Genomic DNA, 17,002 nt, shown 5'->3' with positions numbered 1-17,002 from the left:
AATGACAAACAGCCACATCCCGCAAGGCAGAATTTCACAGCAACATATGCTACAGACGTCTTCCCGAAATGCACTACGGTGGATGGGGGCGGTTTTCAATCCTGCCATTTAAGGGAATGTTCTACATTTGAGCTTTAGTGACTGGAAATGGGTCACAAAGAGTGCATTTTCAGAACTCATTTGTGTACAAGACCAGCCAGTTGAATCACTTTGCCTATTCAGACACGAGAATACTGAAAATGGCAGAATTCAAAGAGGAACCAGGAAGCACCGTTCAGATGACACTCTAGACCCATCCCACCACAGGACTGTGAAGAACTTGCCAGAAGCCCCCTTTTCAATCCTCAGGAAGAGTTTTACTTTAAAACAAATTAAGTACCCATACTCAGCAGCGTTCCTGCGTGTATGTCATAAGCCTGCGGTTTCGAGAGGACCCAGATGGTGACACTGTTCAACACGAGGTCTGAGGTAACTGGTTCTTAAAACATCTGGAGCACAGAACTGCATCCAGAAAATACAGCTGGGAAAAAGGAAAAAGGTGGGGCTTCGGGCTAGAAAAGACAAGTAGAAAAAAGCCTACAGCAGTTGCTTTTGGGGGGAGGCAGGTGACAAAAACAAAGGCACAACAGAATTACATTCCAAGACGTGTGGCTAGAGAGCAGAGAAATGCTCTCAGATGGGGAATAGGAAAAAAGGACCCGGGGCTGGTTCCCAGAGTGCTCCTGAATCTGCCAAAACGAAATTCATTCAAGTATAAAAGGGGCAGTGTAAAACTTTACTCCCAACCAGACCGAATAAAAGCACAGTCGGTCTGCCATGACTCATTAGGGACTCTCCTGACAACACTGTCCCAACCAGCACGTCCAAACACAGCGCTGAAGCCAGCAGGTGGGGTCTAGGGGCCAAGCCTCCAGCAATTAGGGATACAGAGAGTTAGCGACATGACTCAATTCCCATACATCCCCATCAAAAAGGCTCATCCCAGTAACCATCCACTCTCTACCCCCAAATCAAAAGGCTGACATGACTGCCTTCCATGTGATGGCACTGATGCTAACCTCTGTAGGAAGAGCAGGAAAACCTTGTAGACACTGGACAGATGCCCTGCGGATACAGGGTTCTGAGCTTCCTCCATGGGCTCCTGGGGTCACTACCCAGACGAAAGCAGGGAGCCAGCCCAGCCCCTCACCTCCGACCAAACAGCCCTGATGGAGAAGACGGGCCTGGCAGCGCTCCATTTAATCTGATTTCTGTGTCCACACACAGCCCTCCCCCTTTCTGAATAATTACTCCACTGGAAATTCTGTCCTTGAAAACTGGATAATTTGGTCCTAGATCATTCAGTCTGGCAGATTTCTCAAGTCACCAAATCCTCATTTCAAATGTTTGTGGCCTGAATCTTATTCTAGCCCCAACCTACCCCAACCTGCACCCCCATACAATTTCTGTTCAAAACGCTGTCACACTGCTACACCCAAGAGAGTAACTGACAAACTAATTATTAAACTCAGAACGCTTTGTTCAAAAGAAACCTCAGGAGGAAGTGCAATTGTAAAGCACACCACAGGCTCCTCTCGCCTCTCCCCAGGCCCTCTCCTCCCAGCCTGCAAGGAGCAGAGCCAAGCACCCAAGTACCATGCAGACTCTCCTATATGCAGACAGCCACAAGCAGAGTTTTCACCAAACAAGACCCAAAGATAGACTACAATCTGCCAGTGTATCAACGAGAACCCAAAGGGGCGCTAACTGAAAGCTCCACACCACTCACGCTCCAGTGTGCATTTATCTTGAAAGGTAAAGCTTATTACTCTGATTACAAATTCATTTTTACTCAAACTCACTAGACTTTATAAAAATAATCTGTGGTATAAAACAATCTCCACACTGTGCAGAAGAATCTGTCAAATGATTTAACTAAATATATATGGAGTGCTATAGATTTCTTAAAGTAAAATTTCAAGTGTTGTATCTCTATTATATACCCTAGACTCTTATTTACAATGCTACCTCACGACATTCCAACAACACAAACGTGATTGGAGAGTCAGGCAATGAGCCCACACCCAAACAACAGCAGAAACTCCCAGGACTCAAGTCAGAATTCATCCATTTGCCAAGAAACCCATCCTCACCTGCCTGAAAAGCCCTGGCTAATGGGTCATTTTTTTTTTTTTAACAACTGTGAGCTTAAAAAATGTAAACTGTGCAAATGAATGGAACGCTTTTCTGCAGATGTCCAGAAGAGCCCACGAGTGTAGAATCCACTGTACACACACACACACACACACACACACACACGTCTGTGTGTGTATTTCTTGTTAGTGTCCTGTAGTTGGCTCGCAGTAGTTCTCAGAACTGCCTAGGCCCCGGACAATCTAAAGACTCTCTTAGAGAAGAGAGGGCAGCGCGGGGCCCACCACACATGTGGGCATTCAGAGAAAATGCATTCTAGTTCATGAGGGAAAAACACTTGTGTTATCACTACGAGCTGCCATAGGAGCAAATAAAATATCACTGGTTTTGGCACTAGGGGGATACGTGGAGGACCACAATGAAAAAATCCTGCTTCATTCACACTGGGAGCATACCATCATGAACATATAAGAGCTTGGTAAAAATTTAAATAGTGGTAAATCCTTTAAATTCAAAATCTTGTCCACACCAAAGTTTACAGTGGACCCAAAATAAGTATAAAATAGGAATATTCAAAATATCCCACTATGTAATTTGGATTATATCTTGATGATAGTTTATAAGTTTCTTGGACCTACTACAGCTGTCTCTCTATGTGTGTGGTGGGGGTGGGGGAAGGGGGGGTTACCAAAATCCACAGATGCTCAAAACTCTTATATAAAATGATGTAAGGTTTGCATATAACCTCTACAGATCCCGCCCCCCCACCTGTACACTTTTATTTATTTACACTTATTTTTTGGCCACGCCTGAGGCATGCAGACATTCCCAGGCCAGGGAGCAAACCTGAGCCACAGCAATGACCCAAACCAGCGCAATGACAATGCCAGATCCTTAATTTGCTGAGCGACCAGGGAACTCCCTTCCCATATACTTTAAATCGGCTCTAGATTGCTTAAAATACCTTACAATATAAATACTATGTAAATAGTTGTAAATGCTATGTAAATAGTTGCCAGTAGATGGCAAATTCAGGTTGTGATTTTCAGAATATTCTGTAAATTTTTTTCCCAAATGTTTTTGATACAAGGTGTTGAACCCACGAATGAGAAACCTGTGGACACAGAGGGGCAACGGTAATTGTTTTTAAAAGTGTGGCTGAATCAAATGAATTAATTTCCAAGGGGGAGGGAGCATTTTAAACTTCAGTTTCCTTTTGCTACAAAACTAAATCATCATCTTAAAAAACTTCCCCAAGCCTCCTAAAGGTTTGAGATACATTCATAGGTGAATTGCTGGTTACAAATTAACTATCAAGAATCTTAAAGAACTATGCCTATAACCCTGAATTCATTAAACGTTTACAAATCTAGACTGAGAAGATATATAAACAGTTCATCAACTGAATTACTGGGCCTCTTTTGTTACTCTAAAACATTACTCTTGACTGAAACTTAAACTCGTCATTACTAGGCTGACCAGGCTGAACTTATTAGCTGCTGAGTATTTTACTAGTTCAGCTTCTGTAAACAGCCACTGACCTAGGAAAATTCAAGTCACCTAAACAAAGACAAAAAGCCAGCTTGCCCTCTTTCCTTTCTGGCTGCTTGCCCTGGACTAGGGTGGGGCAGGGGTGGGGGGTAGGGTGGAGTGTCAATTCTCTGTGCTTCTTAGAAAGGTGTGGTCTGAGGACCCTGAACTGTGAACCAGGCAGGCCTGGATTCTCTCTAAAGATTCAAAACCCAATCAGCTATTGAAATAGCTGGCACTGACAATCAAACGCTTGGAAAGTGCTAATTTAGGTATTTTTCTTGTGAGCCAAGTTTTCTGGATTAATGCTTGGCTATTCAACTTCTAGTACCAATTCTAAAAACTTATATACCTATGCTTATTAAATTACTAAAAAACACCATCAAATCCTCGTTTACCAATAGATGCTGTCAACTTTACGTAGCATTCTAAAAAAGGCAAAGTTCCACTTGCAAGAGGGCCAGCCAGTCCTCCCACCCTGGATGGCACAGCTGCTTCCCTGACCTCAAGGCTCGGGGCACAGGGGCCATATAACGGGCTTTCTGAGCCCCACATAGCACATGGTGGACCCTCAACGCACAGCTGAGCTTGCCACCAAGGAAACGGCGAACATGCAGCACAAGCACTCAGTGCAGAGTGGCAGGGCAAGAAGGTGGTCAAGTAGAGAGAAAGGGGCCAGAGCAGCATTGCAGGGTCACATGCTCAGCTTCCTAAAGCATGACTCGACAGGAGGGCTGGCCCCTAGGGGCAGGGAAGAACCATCTCAGTGGCCTGCAGATAACAGAGCTTTCTCTTAGCTGAGAAATGGGGCGGGGGTGGGGGGGGGCTGCTTTTTAAGCATCCTGGCGATGTTTGGAGGCTGGACAAGGTCCTTCTTGTTCTGACACATGCTCCTCATCCAGACAGGATGCATTCTGAGTCAGTCTCCCCACCAGGACTAGGGCTGATCCCCCAAACCTGGCACCTACTGAGAGCCAACAGGACAGGAAGGCCACTCTGCGCACAAGGCTGATGGAGCTCATGTTTCCGCACAGTCGGGCCTCCCTTCCTCCTACGAACAGTTCAGCTCCTGAACCCAAGTAATTCACTCAAAGGACCCCAGGCAGGGACCAACGACCTGGGGAGAAAACCCAGCTCACGCCAGCCCTGGGATGCTCTAATGACTATGTCTTTAAGATTCTTCTGCTGGACACTATGACACAGTTGGCTGTCCAGGTCTCTTCTTTCCCCTGCTCACTCCTGGATGTCTCTGGCTCAGGATTATCACCCCACAGTGATCACGGGCCTCCCCACAAGTCCCCCCCACAGCCAGGAGTCTGCTCAGATGACAGTACACCAGCAAGGACAGGATGGGGGTCCTGGGCCACTTCTGTCCCCTGACACCGCCACCAGGGACGAGGCAGGAAAAACAATGCCAGCCTTGATATCCACCGGTCCTCCACAGAGCTTGGCAGGGAAGAAAGGTGCATCGGTGATCTGAGGCTCCCCAGAAGTGGAGCCTGTGTGCAGTCTTTGTGGAAGAGAGCCCAGGCAGAGGCCTCACAGCCCAGTCAACACAAACCAGAGCTCTGGATGGTCCACTTCCCAGAAAATACGCGGCAACAGACATAACATACATAACGCATGAGGCAAAAGACCCACCAGGCCCCCAGCGGCACGCCCTGGAAGGAGACACCCACCTTTCCTAGCTGTGAGCACCGTCAGGGGCACAGCTCATGGGGAAAGGCCACCAGAGGCCACAAGAACTGCACCCCTCAACCCTCCCCTCTGCCCAGCCAGGCCACACAGGGGCCACCTCTGGATTCCTTACTCTGGGGCCAAGGCCCCAAAGGGAGCGACAGTGACTGAGCACAGGGTCAGCAAAGAGGGAGCCCCCCCAGACAAAAGGCCTGCCCTGCCCAGCCTGCCTGCCCTGCAGGTCCCACAGCACAGCCCCACACAGGCCCCCACAGCCAGGCCCAAACTTGCTCTCACAAGAACCAAGCCAGCACACAAAGGAAAAAGCGCCCAGGGGAAATCTAAAATGGAACAGAGAGGCTGGGGTTTAGTGTTCCACACCGAGTAGGGTAGGATCGGGGACTTGATCATCCCCTAGAAAATAAGCTACATTTGTTAGGGGTTTATTTGTTTCTTCTGAGGGTTGAAAAGTAGAGATGCCTGGCACTGCCTGAGGAGAAAGCTGGAGAAATCAGATATGGCACTTTTCAATAAATATTTTAAAGCTTCTGAAAGAAATAAGTGGAAAAGAAAAGCAACTGCTGTAAGGCCCATTTTGCTGTAAAAATTATTCTGAGGGAAGAAAAATACCACACCACAAAACACTTTAAAAGAGAAAAGACGAAAAAGACAAATAACAACAACGAAAAACAAAAACCTGTCCCTGTAGCCACCTTGGCCAGCTCACATTCTGACACATGAAGCAAAAACTGAGCTCTGAGAGGGAAGCTAACTTGCCCCCCACAGCACCCTATGCCCAGACACGCAGAGAGACGGACACAGCCCAGGGGCCCCAGACCCCACGCAGCACACGGCACTGAGCCCTCACCACACAGACATGTTGTCACAGACTGGCCCGGGCGCTGTGGATCCAGAGACCCACGGATCAACTCCACAAGCACTGCTGCTCATTTACTTAAGAAATCAAGTCTCAAGCCAAATTACCTCACACGGGTCTAAGGGCCACAGTGCTATCAAGTGAAAGTGGGGTCACCCGTCAGGTCCAGGGAAACATCGGAACCTCCAAATAACTCAGGAAGAGGCACCGCCTCCCATCCTCATCCAAGCCAATCTCTCCCTATCTCCCCATCGCCCACCAACTTGCCTGCCCTCAAGTTAAGAGATCCAATTTTCAAATAAAATGGTCTAAAGAAACTGGAAGGAAAAGCCTTCACAAAGAAGAGTGATGAATGCCCAGACTCGGCCCAGACAGCCAACCTACAGTTGATGACAGTTATTTACAAGGGGGCGTTATCAAAGAAAAATGGTAGCACTCCCTAGAAGACTCACAACTTTTTTTTCTTTTTCTCTATTTCTTTTAAACTTTGTCATAAAAGCCAACTTACATTAAAATATACTTACTACAAGACAACACAACTAATAAAATATATAATAAACTTACACAAGTAGAAAATTCTGAGGTATTTCTGGTTTGAGGTGGTCTGTGGTCGTGAAGATTCAATTCTTTTACTTTTCAAAATTTAAACCTTGGAAGCCACATAGCAAAGCATGTGTGTATATGTGGATGTGTGTGTTTTGTTTTTTAAAAAAATTTGCATGTTTCATAAATTAAAAAAAATTCAAATGTTGAAACAGCAGCATTAGGAACATTCACTGACTAGAGCAAGGCTATGGCATAATAGAGACAGTTTTTCGAGTATGCACCTCTTTAAGGGGTCTGGAGAAAGCTATGTCCACGTACCACATGAAGGGACAGTGATGTCACCACGCAGGGCAGAGCCAGTGCTGCAGGACTCTGGGGGTCTCCAGAGAGGCAGGCCTTGGCAGGCCCCACCCAGGAAATCCTCTCACCCTGCTTGTGCAGGGCGCCCCCCCATGGGCATTTCCCTGAACTGCTCCAGGAGGAAGCAAGGTACAAATTTCAACTTTTTCTCCATTAAAGATATTTACAGTATCACGTCTTAATGAAGAACATACTCAGTAAAACGTGATGATTTCTACCCTTGCCTAACCTTAAAATCAGGGCAGAAAAAAATGTTCTCTCCTACGCCCAAACCCAAATTAGTGGAAAAAACTGGTCAGGGCCAACAGGTGGGTCAAAGCCACACCTGATTTCAGACTTTCTCCAAACCCCACTCTTGCTGTTAATGCTCAGCCTCCTCACAATCCTTCCCCTCGATTCCTGGTTACCTGAGAAGTAGTCTCATGGCCAAGGATGTTGCTCCGAATGTGCCCGAGTCCAGTGTAGCTGTGCCCCCACCCCCCACCCCCAGCTCTGTCCTCCCCTTCCAGCTCCAGTCCAAACCATCCTCATCTTCAGCCCAGTTTTCCTCGGTCAGGACAACACCCGTTAATCCGTGAAAGACACGTCTGCTGCTTCTTCAACTCACTGTCTAAAAAGGGGAAAAAAATAGTAAAAGGGACAGGGCAGGGGGATGGGGGCAGAGGGAACCTCCTCCTTTGAGGAAGATGTGTTCTTATGTAACAGTCTTCAAAGGTTTCTCTAGGTAGAGTTTGCAGCATTAAGGTTCCTAAGACAGGAGATGGGTTTCTTTGTGTCACAGATTCTGAGACGACAAACAAAGAGAAAGCGGGAAAAATGAACCCCAAGGGCGGGAGGTGGCCGAGGCTCTTCAGCGGCGCTGGTTCGGCATTCACAGCTCAGCACCTCAGCGCCTGCTGACGTGTCCACTGTTTGCGATACAGTAGAGCAATGTGCTGGTAAAAACTGATCCAATCCCAAAAATAATATTAATAATAATAATTATAATAATTATAATAATAATAAAGTCAAGGTAAAATAGCAGCTGCATTTTATGTGTTTGTTGGTGTTATGGGATTTCCAAAACAAAACACAACTTTTCTTTCTCCTTTCCTCTTCAGAGCCACTGAGTCTGGAGGTCCACGTGTCCTGGGCTTAGATGCTCGACTCCTTAGGGGGCAGATCCACATTGGTGACAGAGGTCACCAGGGAGACAAGGCAGTCCGAGGTAGTGCCGTTGACCGACCTCCGGATCAGGGACACCCGCTCCTCCACGCAGCCCGCCGACAGGCGAGCCTCTGCATCGTGGTCCCAGCACTCCTCGATGGTCACACAGAGCTGGGCCAGGCCCTGCACCACAGCGGGAAAGAGGAAAAAGACTCCCTTGCTAGTGGCCCTCAGTGAGGACAAGCAAACCGGAGATGTTTCTGAGGACCAGGCAGAGCCCACCGGCCCACCCGCAGGGAACTGGGGGGGAGCTCCCCTGCCGGCAGTCACCATCCTGAGCTCAATGGCCTCCTTCACAGCCAACGACACAGAAAGTAGGGGGAACCCAGGGCCCTCCTGGGGCGAACACGACTGCCTGCTGTTTGAAAATTGCAGAGCAGCAATTTTCAAACTAAATCTCAGGAGAAGTCCATATCACACAAGGGCCCGAAGCACAGTCACAGTGGGGACAGAGGAGGGCTGCATCCCACAGCCCCGGATCCCTCCCCAAAGCCCAGGGACAAAGCTTGACACCATGTGCTGGAACCAACTGTGAGGAGCTGGGAAAGGCAGCAGGACGGGCAAACTGTCCTCTTCTAGGAGCTCTCGGCTGGCTTAGTACCAGGCCACACTCGGATCTCCCTGGACCTGCTCCCCATCAGGGAACTGGATTGGCAACCCCAGCATCTCTGCCCCGGGAGACTGAGAAGTCTCAGACAGAGGATCAGACTTTTTTTTTTTTTTTTGCTTTTTAGGACCATACCCGAGGCATATAGAAGTTCCCAGGCTGGGGGTTGAACTGGAGCTGCAGCTGCCAGCCTATGCCAGAGCCACAGCAACATCAGATCCGAGCCGCGTCTGTGACCTACACCACAGCTCATGGCAATGCCAGATCCTTAACCCACTGAGCAAGGCCAGGGATCAAACGCGCAACTTCATGGTTCCTAGTTGGATTCATTTCTGCTGCGCCACGACAGGAACTCCCTAGAGGGTCAGATCCTGGCCCAGCTTTCCTCTCCCCATGCCCGATTTTTCTCCACATGCATGCAGTCTTGGGTTCCAGGGACAGCACAGTAGCTGAACTTGGCTTTCACAGTGCGACCCCTGACTACCCCTGACCATATGGTAAGAGTACTAGCCCCTAGAACCCCCAAGGATGTCCTTTTTCAAAATAAACCCTGGGGAGCAGGGGAAGGACTCAATGGAGCCAAAGGCAAATACCCTTCTAAGATAGGTAACCATTTACATTGCTGGGGGCTTCTGTACAGTATCCCCGATGTGGAGGGGCTCAAGTGCCATGTGGCTCAGCCCAGGCTCAGAAAATGATGAGGGCAGAGAACAGAGATTACTTCATCAGAGCTAACTCATGTTAAACACTCATGTGATAGGTATCCCGCCCAGAGACATACAAGTAATTCCTTCAACCTATTACTACCCTGCGGAGACAGAGGCTCAGAGAAATAAAGCACTCTGCTGGAAGTCACCCAGCTGCTGACTGGCAGAGCCAGGCTACCTACCCACATGTGTCAGGCCCAGGGCTGGTGGGCTCGCCCCATGCCAGTGATCCTTGGGGGCAACCCAGGCCCTGATGGAGCCCACACTCTCTGGGCCAAACCCAGCTCTGCTGCTCTGAAAGGCACAAGCCTCCCCAAATATTCTCCTGGTGGAAGGAAGGCAGTGCACTAAGTGGCCTCTGACCAGGCTGGGGGGATGACAACTGTCCTGCTGCCTGAGGACCCCCTCTCTGCCCCTGCACCCCAGGGCCCTCACCGGGTGCTTTAACCAGTGATCCTTGATGGCAGGTCGCATCTTCTTGTGCACAACCACCTCCTGTAGCTCCTCCAAGGACGGGTGCTGACCAATCTCCTCCTCAAAAGGCAGCATGTACTCGTCCACAGGTCCTGGGGAAGAGAGTGCCCAGTGGGGTCACCTGAGGGCTCTCCCCCTCCCCACCCCACACCCAGGAAGCTCGGGGCTCCAGCCCACTCACCGTCGGCAGCCTTGCAGCGGGACACGAGCTCCCACAGCACTAGCCCCATGGCGTACATGTCAATGCGCAGGAAGGCGTCTCTCTGGAAGTTGATGGCTCCCTCGAGCACCTCAGGGGCCATGTACCTCCGCGTGCCCACCTGTGCGAGAACAGGGAGGGTCTGCAGGCACTGACCACACACTAATGCACTTACAGCTGGCCCTGAGAACTACACTCTATATGCACAGCAGGGCCATCGACAATGATGGCTGTTCCTGATTCGCCACATCCACTGGGCGGGAGCACAAGGGTCAGAATGTAAATTACACTTCAGGGATAATTTTCAAGTATCATTAGAGACAATGGTAATCGAATGTGGAACTGCTGCCTCTTTACTCCAGCAAAACCACAAGGGGCTACACAGATGGTGTGTATTTTGCAGAGATTAACATCAAAAAAAAAAGGGGGGGGAGAATACTTTAAAATAATAATAGCAATTGTTCTAGGATGATTTAAGCTTAACTTTAGGTTAGTTATTGTAGGTTTTTGGTTTTGGATTCTTAGTATATTCTTATCTATAATAATAATATATATTTTTTAATGCCACACCCACGGCATATGAAGGCTGCCAGCCTAGAGGTCTGGAGCTGGAGCTGCCAGCCTACAACAGAGCCACAGCAATGCCAGATCTGAGCCGCATCTGCAACCTTCACCACAGCTCACAGCAATGCCGGATCCTTAACCCACTGAGGGAGGCCAGGGATGGAGTCTGCGGCCTCATGGATACCAGTCAGATTTGTTTCTGCTGAGCCACCATGGGAACTCCATATTTATAATTATTTTTACCTTGTTTAATAATTACAACTGAGAGTTCTCCACTGGCTCGGCAGGTTAAGGATCTGGCGTTGTCACGGAAGTGGCTTGGGTCACTACTGTGGCATGGGTTTGCTCCCTGGCTCAAGAACTTCACATGCCACAGTCGCAGGCAAAAAAACAGTTAGAATGGAAAGAGGAAAAAGAATCTGTTTCTCACTGATAGGCCCGGGAAGCCACACTACGCTCTAGGCCTCACTTTCCCCACTGGTGAAATGACTGCATTGCTCTGAGCTCTCAAGGTAACCCCTGCCCCTGCACCCTGCCAGGTGAGCACCAGAAGGGCAGGGTCCAACCCAGTGCCAGCCCCCATCTTGCACCCCTTGAGGCCCATTACCTGCCCATGAGTGTCCCCCGGAGGTTTCCCTGGCTCAAACCGAACAGCCAGGCCAAAGTCAGCCAGCACAGCTGTAAGGTCACTCTTCAGCAATACATTCTTGCTTTTAAAGTCCCTGTGGAGACAATGGACTGAAGTGGAGCTGACATGTGGTCCAATCGACCTGGTTCCTAGCTTCCCACCCTGACTCGCAGAGACCCCAGCCCAGGCCATTCCACCATATCTGGGGAACAAGGTCCGCACCAGCTCATTTTTAACACGGGCAGAGGGCATTCCTGGCGGTCTAGTGGTTAGGATTTGGCGCTTTCACCACTGCGGCTCAGGTTTAAGCCCTGGCCTGGGAACTAAGATCCCACACCAAGCCATTGCATGGCGCAGCCAAAAAAATGATGAGCAGAGAAAAACAGTACCTATCTCACAGGGTGGTTATGAGGCTTAAATGACTTGGTGTTTCTAAGTGTTCAGAGCACTGCCTGCCATTTAGTGAGCACTGTGATGAGGAATTAACACAGTGACTCCTAAAGCATCAGCCAAGGACCCCAGAGAGTCCCTGAGGCATTTCAGGGGATCTGCAAGGTCAACATTCTTTTCATAATAATCTGTTATTTGCCTTCTTAGAAAATCCTTGTTCTCTTAAGAATATAGAATCTTCCAGAGGCTACACACACGTCATCACTCTGACAGTTAATGCAGTATGTGTGCTCCAATACAGCAAATATCAACAAACAAAACCCACAAGAATTAAAGGGACTCTAACCAAAAAGTTTGAGAAGTGGCTAAACCAACCCACCAACCAAAGTAAAAGAGTCAGCACTTCCCCCTGTGGCCACTGGAGGGCACAAGAAAACTGACTTGCAAGGTCAGCCTGCAGGATGCCAGTGAAAGGCAGAGGAAGGGCCAGGAGGGCCCAGAGTTTTGTGCAGTCACCTCTGAAACACCACATAGCAGCTAAGCCTGTTTATGAAACTGAGACCCCCAGGCCCTGTTCTCACCCTCCAACCCTCTCTGCAACTCCAAGTCAGGCGCAGGGAAGGCAACTGCTAACCCAGGTACCTGTGGGCAATAGATGGCTTGTGGCCCTCGCCACGGCACCAGGGCACGTCCTCGTGTAGGTACGAGAGGCCTCTTGACATTGTCTCTGCCACATGACACAGTTCATTCCACGTGATGATGTTCCCCTTGAGGTAATCTGTGAGGGAGCCCTAGAGGAGACAGCACAGGCTCTGGGCACAGGACAGAACCCAGCCCAGGCCAGGTTGGCTGTCTCTGTGGGCTATAGGCTGGAAGCGATGAGGCCACAAGGGGTTGGAAAGGCGCTGTAGGGGGGTGGTGATCATGAAGTCATTACTATTCCTAAGAAGTGATCCCAGGGTTAGGGTTTCTGACTGCACACCTTCACGTCCACAGCCATGGAAAGCCACAGGAGGGCCTGTTCACCTACGTGGGAGCGGGAGCCACAAGCATGGCTCACCTTGTCGTGGAAGGCCGTGATGAGCCACAGCTCCACCTCCAGGTTGGAGCCTCGCTTCTCAGCGGCAATGAACTGTAGCAGGTTCTCATGCTTCATGCCGGGCGTGCTGAAGATCTCCCGTTCACTCTGCCATGACTGCTTGTCCTGAGGCGGGGAAGCAGCTGAACTCCACCCTGCAGAAGTGCCCCACCTGCTCCCCCACCCCTGCCCCCACCTCAGCTTCAGTGAAGGAGGCAAAGCAGAGCTGTGCCAGGCCCAGGACCATAAGCCAATAGTGATGTGAGCACTGAGGCCAGCATCTGATTGACAAGGGGCCACTGAGGTCCAGAGAACACCTAATCAATGAGAAGCAGAGCAGGCCTGTCGTCGCTAAGTGTCCCGAGCAACTGCTCAGGGTGGACTGCTATCCAGGGCCTCTAAGCAGAACCTGATGTCAAAACAAATTCCTGAAAACCAGAGCAGACTGTGGCTTTGCAAAGCACTACCCTAGCCCCACTCCACCCCCATGGGCCCTGGGATTGCCCTGGAGTGGCAAACACTCACCTGGAGTGGGAAGATCTTGACAGCCACAAAATCATTCATGAGCTGCGCTTTCCAGACACAGCCGAAGCGCCCCCGAGCCTTGATTTCAAGCAGCTGCAGCGGCTTCAGGCCCACCAGAGGGGACGGGGGTGGAGGTCCAGGGTCCTGGAGAGATCAAGGGCTTAATAGGACCTGGCCTGGCCTCCCCACCTCTATCCCGCCTTGCCCCAGGCCAGCCCCGTCTCACCTCATGGATGTCCACATGGCCATAGGGGGGCTTGCGATGCCGGTACATCCAGAAGGCCAGCAGGACTATGAGGGAGAGGCCCCCGATGGGCAGCAGCGAGTAGGCCAGCACAGTGAGCAAGGTGGGGGCTGTCGGGGGTGGCTCGTACGTGACTGGGGGACACATGGAGCCCGGCGTCACACAGCCCGCCTACCCACACACCTCCAGGGCCAGACCAGAGAGCCCTGCAGCTGCTCCCCACCCAGCAGGAGCTGAGCGCTCCAGGACCTCAGCTGGCCCACGTCTCCTCCCCGGTGGCCCTCACCTTCTGGGCCCCCTGCCTCAGGCAGGTGGGTGAAGCGCTCGTTGCAGAAGTTGCCTTCACAGCAGCAGAAGTACACCTGGGGGTTCTCCTCAGTGGCCACACACTCCTGCCTGGAGGCACAGTTTCCCATCCGCCCCTCAGTTGAGGGGCACAGACTCCCCGGGGCAGCCCAGCCAAACCCCTCCCCAAAGAGAACCCCACGGGGAACCACCGTCCCTAAAGGAGGAAGTCAAGAGGGCCAACCAAGGGTGGACACGCACTCAGAGAGACCCGGTACCACCCCTGCTGGCCCAGGAGAGCCCCTCCTCGGCCCTGGCGGCACCGACTACCTGTCGTAGCAGTTGAAGTCGTCTAGCCAGCAGCCCTTCTTCACAAGCTCGATGGTGCCTGAGCTGTTGCGCCAGGAGGCGTAGCAGTGTAGCCGCTTGTCCTGCTCGCCCTCACAGCGCTCCAGGCCACTCTGGTTGGTGCGCTCCAGCTCCCAGTTGGCGTTGTAGTAGATGCACTCCCGTGTCTCGGCCTCCCCACGCCCGGAACCTGTGCCGGGGGAGGGAGATGCTGAGCCACCCAAGCCATGTCAGGGAGGATGGCTGGCCAGGGCTGGACTCCCGGGCCAGATGCACAGGGAAGGGCTTTACCGGCTCCTGAGGCTCCTGAGTGGGAGTGGGCCTGCAGCAGTGAATGGAGGGGCCCTCAAACTCCAAAGCATGTCAGAATCACTGTTAGGGTGCAGCGGAGAGTGTTGCTAAAAATGCATATTTCTAGGCCCAGCCCAGACCCATTGAACTAGAGTGGGCCTTAATCTACATTTTGAACCACCCCTTCTGTCTCAGAAACTAGGAAGGCACTTCCTGCCGCTGTCTCAGCCTTGTCCCACACTCACCAGAGTCCTCCAGGGAAACAATGCTGGTGTGTGTCATCGTCCCCCGACCCCCACCAAAACACACACCCCTGACCAGACCTGATGGGAAATGAGCACCCTCCAGGGTCCCTTCTGCACCCAGCAAACAGCACCTGCGCCTGGCTGGACTGGAGAAGGTGGTAAAGGATCAGGAAGGGTAAGGCTCCCAGCATCACCATGGGGGAATGTGTGCACCAAGCGGGGCTGGCTGGTGGAGAGCAAGGGTAACAGAGGATCCTCCCAGCTGGGCTTGCTCCTCAAGACCCCTGTAGGTACTTCCTACCCACTCCCGTTCCCCTTCTGCCCTGTGCATGGGCCATCCAGGTCGCTGAACACTTCAGCCTAACTGCCCCTTCAAACACAGCCTCCAACATTTACCAAGTCCATTCCTCTTACCATGCCCTCCCAAACAGCCCCTAGTCCCGGCCCCCAAATCTGCCCCACTGTCCCCAGGACCCCTACAACCCTGTGGCCTTTTGCATCCTCCATTTACCCAATTTATCTTCCTTGACTAGTTGCTTGTTGTTGTTTAAAGGATTATTTCAGACATTCAAGAAGTCTAAAAATAATATAACTAAAAATAATCCCTAAGAGAAAATAATGTAATGAACACTCACATAAGAAACAAAGCAAATGTGCTTGAGGACTGTCTTTTAAACAGCCTTCCCCTCAGTAAAGTTGATGAAGGCAGAAGCCATGCCTGTCGAGTGCTAGAACTGGTTCTGGACACAGGTGGAATAGGTGGATGGATGGAAGGACGGAAGGAAGGATCTATGGTCGGACACAAGGACATAGTTATCTCCTGGCTAGAGCAGGATTTTGAAAGGAAGGGACAATAGGGCAGCCTCAGCCTATAAGCCAAGCCCCCGAGCCTCAGAGGAGCTTCCATCTCCCCTCAGACAACAAGCCCCTGCTCCCACATGTGACGTCAGGAGCCCAAACAAGAGAGGCCAGCAGACATCAAGAGTGGTCCAAAGCTGGTCTAGCTCCACTCTACAAGCTGATGACCAGGCAGGGAACCCTCTGGACACTACTGTGGGCAGGATCTATGTGGGCAGGGCTGGGAACCCCAAACCTCAAGGCTCCAGGTAGGACCAAAGGGTCCAGGATGACATTAGACCCCCACCTGACAAGATCCTCCTACAGACTAAGTGAGAAAAAGGTGGCCTTGACTGCATTCAAGTCCTGGTGCTGACACCTCCAGCTACCCTGTGCCTCTGTGTCCCCACTTGTGAAAAAGGGGGTGATAACAGTACCTACTGCCTTGGCTGTTCCAAGAACAAAATGACTTAAAGAGTGGTTGGAACAATGCCTGGCACGGCTGCTGTTCTATCAGAGCCAGACCCCTTCCCTGCTACCTATGCCATCTTGTCACAACACAAGCCTCCACCCCATCAAGCTGGCAGTGTGTACACCCACACCTGCAAGAGCTTTGCATTCAGAGCCCTAGGGGGATCAGGGGAGACTGGGAGACACCATGCCTACCCCACCTCCAGCTCAGGCTCTGCTGCCAACTGGAGAGGGATCCCCTCCCCATACCTCTTCTGCACACACTCAGCTATTTATAGCCTCTGGCAACACTCCAACCACAAGGCCCTCTGCCTTTTACCAGGCATGGGGCTCCCGCCCACACCCACAGAGCCAGGGCCCCAAGCACAGCAGGCTCCCCCGACCTTAGCCCACTGCCCATTTCTGCAGGAGAGGAAGCTGAGCACCCCCCCCAAAGACACTTGGGCAAGGGGCTGGCTCTACCCCCAAGCACCAGCCAACCCAACCTCTGGCCTCCAAAGGAACCAGGTATCCAAGCAGCGGTGTCTCCAATGGGCAGTCCTTAAGTTCCAAGGGGGTTACACCTTGGTGGAAAGAAGTCCCCAGTGTTCCCCAAGCCCTCAGGGCAGAGAAACCCTGCTCCTGGACACACACCACCACCAAAAGAACATATTCAGGTTCCACTCAGAACCCACATTCCAGGAGGTGGATGAAGCTACATGGACCAGCTGTGATACTTGAGGTCTGTTTCCCAGGCCAATCAGCCCTGGATGCACTGGGCTTGTTCCACTGGTGAGAAAA

The 17,002-nt window shown here is 51.2% G+C and overlaps 1 protein-coding gene across 1 annotated transcript in view; it reads right to left on the bottom strand.

Moving 5' to 3' along the window:
- Positions 1-8,131: 8,131 nt before the first annotated feature.
- The window catches only part of ACVR2B (activin A receptor type 2B), a 28,933-nt gene continuing 20,062 nt past the window's right edge, over positions 8,132-17,002 (bottom strand). The window contains exons 2-11 of the mRNA XM_047770299.1: positions 14,361-14,568; positions 14,032-14,141; positions 13,728-13,879; positions 13,502-13,645; positions 12,959-13,102; positions 12,541-12,689; positions 11,488-11,602; positions 10,299-10,437; positions 10,079-10,209; positions 8,132-8,452 (exon numbers count right to left, since the gene is read on the bottom strand). Of these exons, the coding sequence (XP_047626255.1) occupies positions 8,258-8,452; positions 10,079-10,209; positions 10,299-10,437; positions 11,488-11,602; positions 12,541-12,689; positions 12,959-13,102; positions 13,502-13,645; positions 13,728-13,879; positions 14,032-14,141; positions 14,361-14,568 (1,487 nt within the window). The 3' untranslated portion in view covers positions 8,132-8,257. The remainder of the gene's footprint in view (positions 8,453-10,078; positions 10,210-10,298; positions 10,438-11,487; positions 11,603-12,540; positions 12,690-12,958; positions 13,103-13,501; positions 13,646-13,727; positions 13,880-14,031; positions 14,142-14,360; positions 14,569-17,002) is intronic.

Source organism: Phacochoerus africanus, chromosome 1, assembly GCF_016906955.1.
Source record: "Phacochoerus africanus isolate WHEZ1 chromosome 1, ROS_Pafr_v1, whole genome shotgun sequence".
In the NCBI taxonomy this organism is placed as follows: domain Eukaryota; kingdom Metazoa; phylum Chordata; class Mammalia; order Artiodactyla; family Suidae; genus Phacochoerus; species Phacochoerus africanus.
This window is presented reverse-complemented; position numbering and strand designations above follow the sequence as displayed.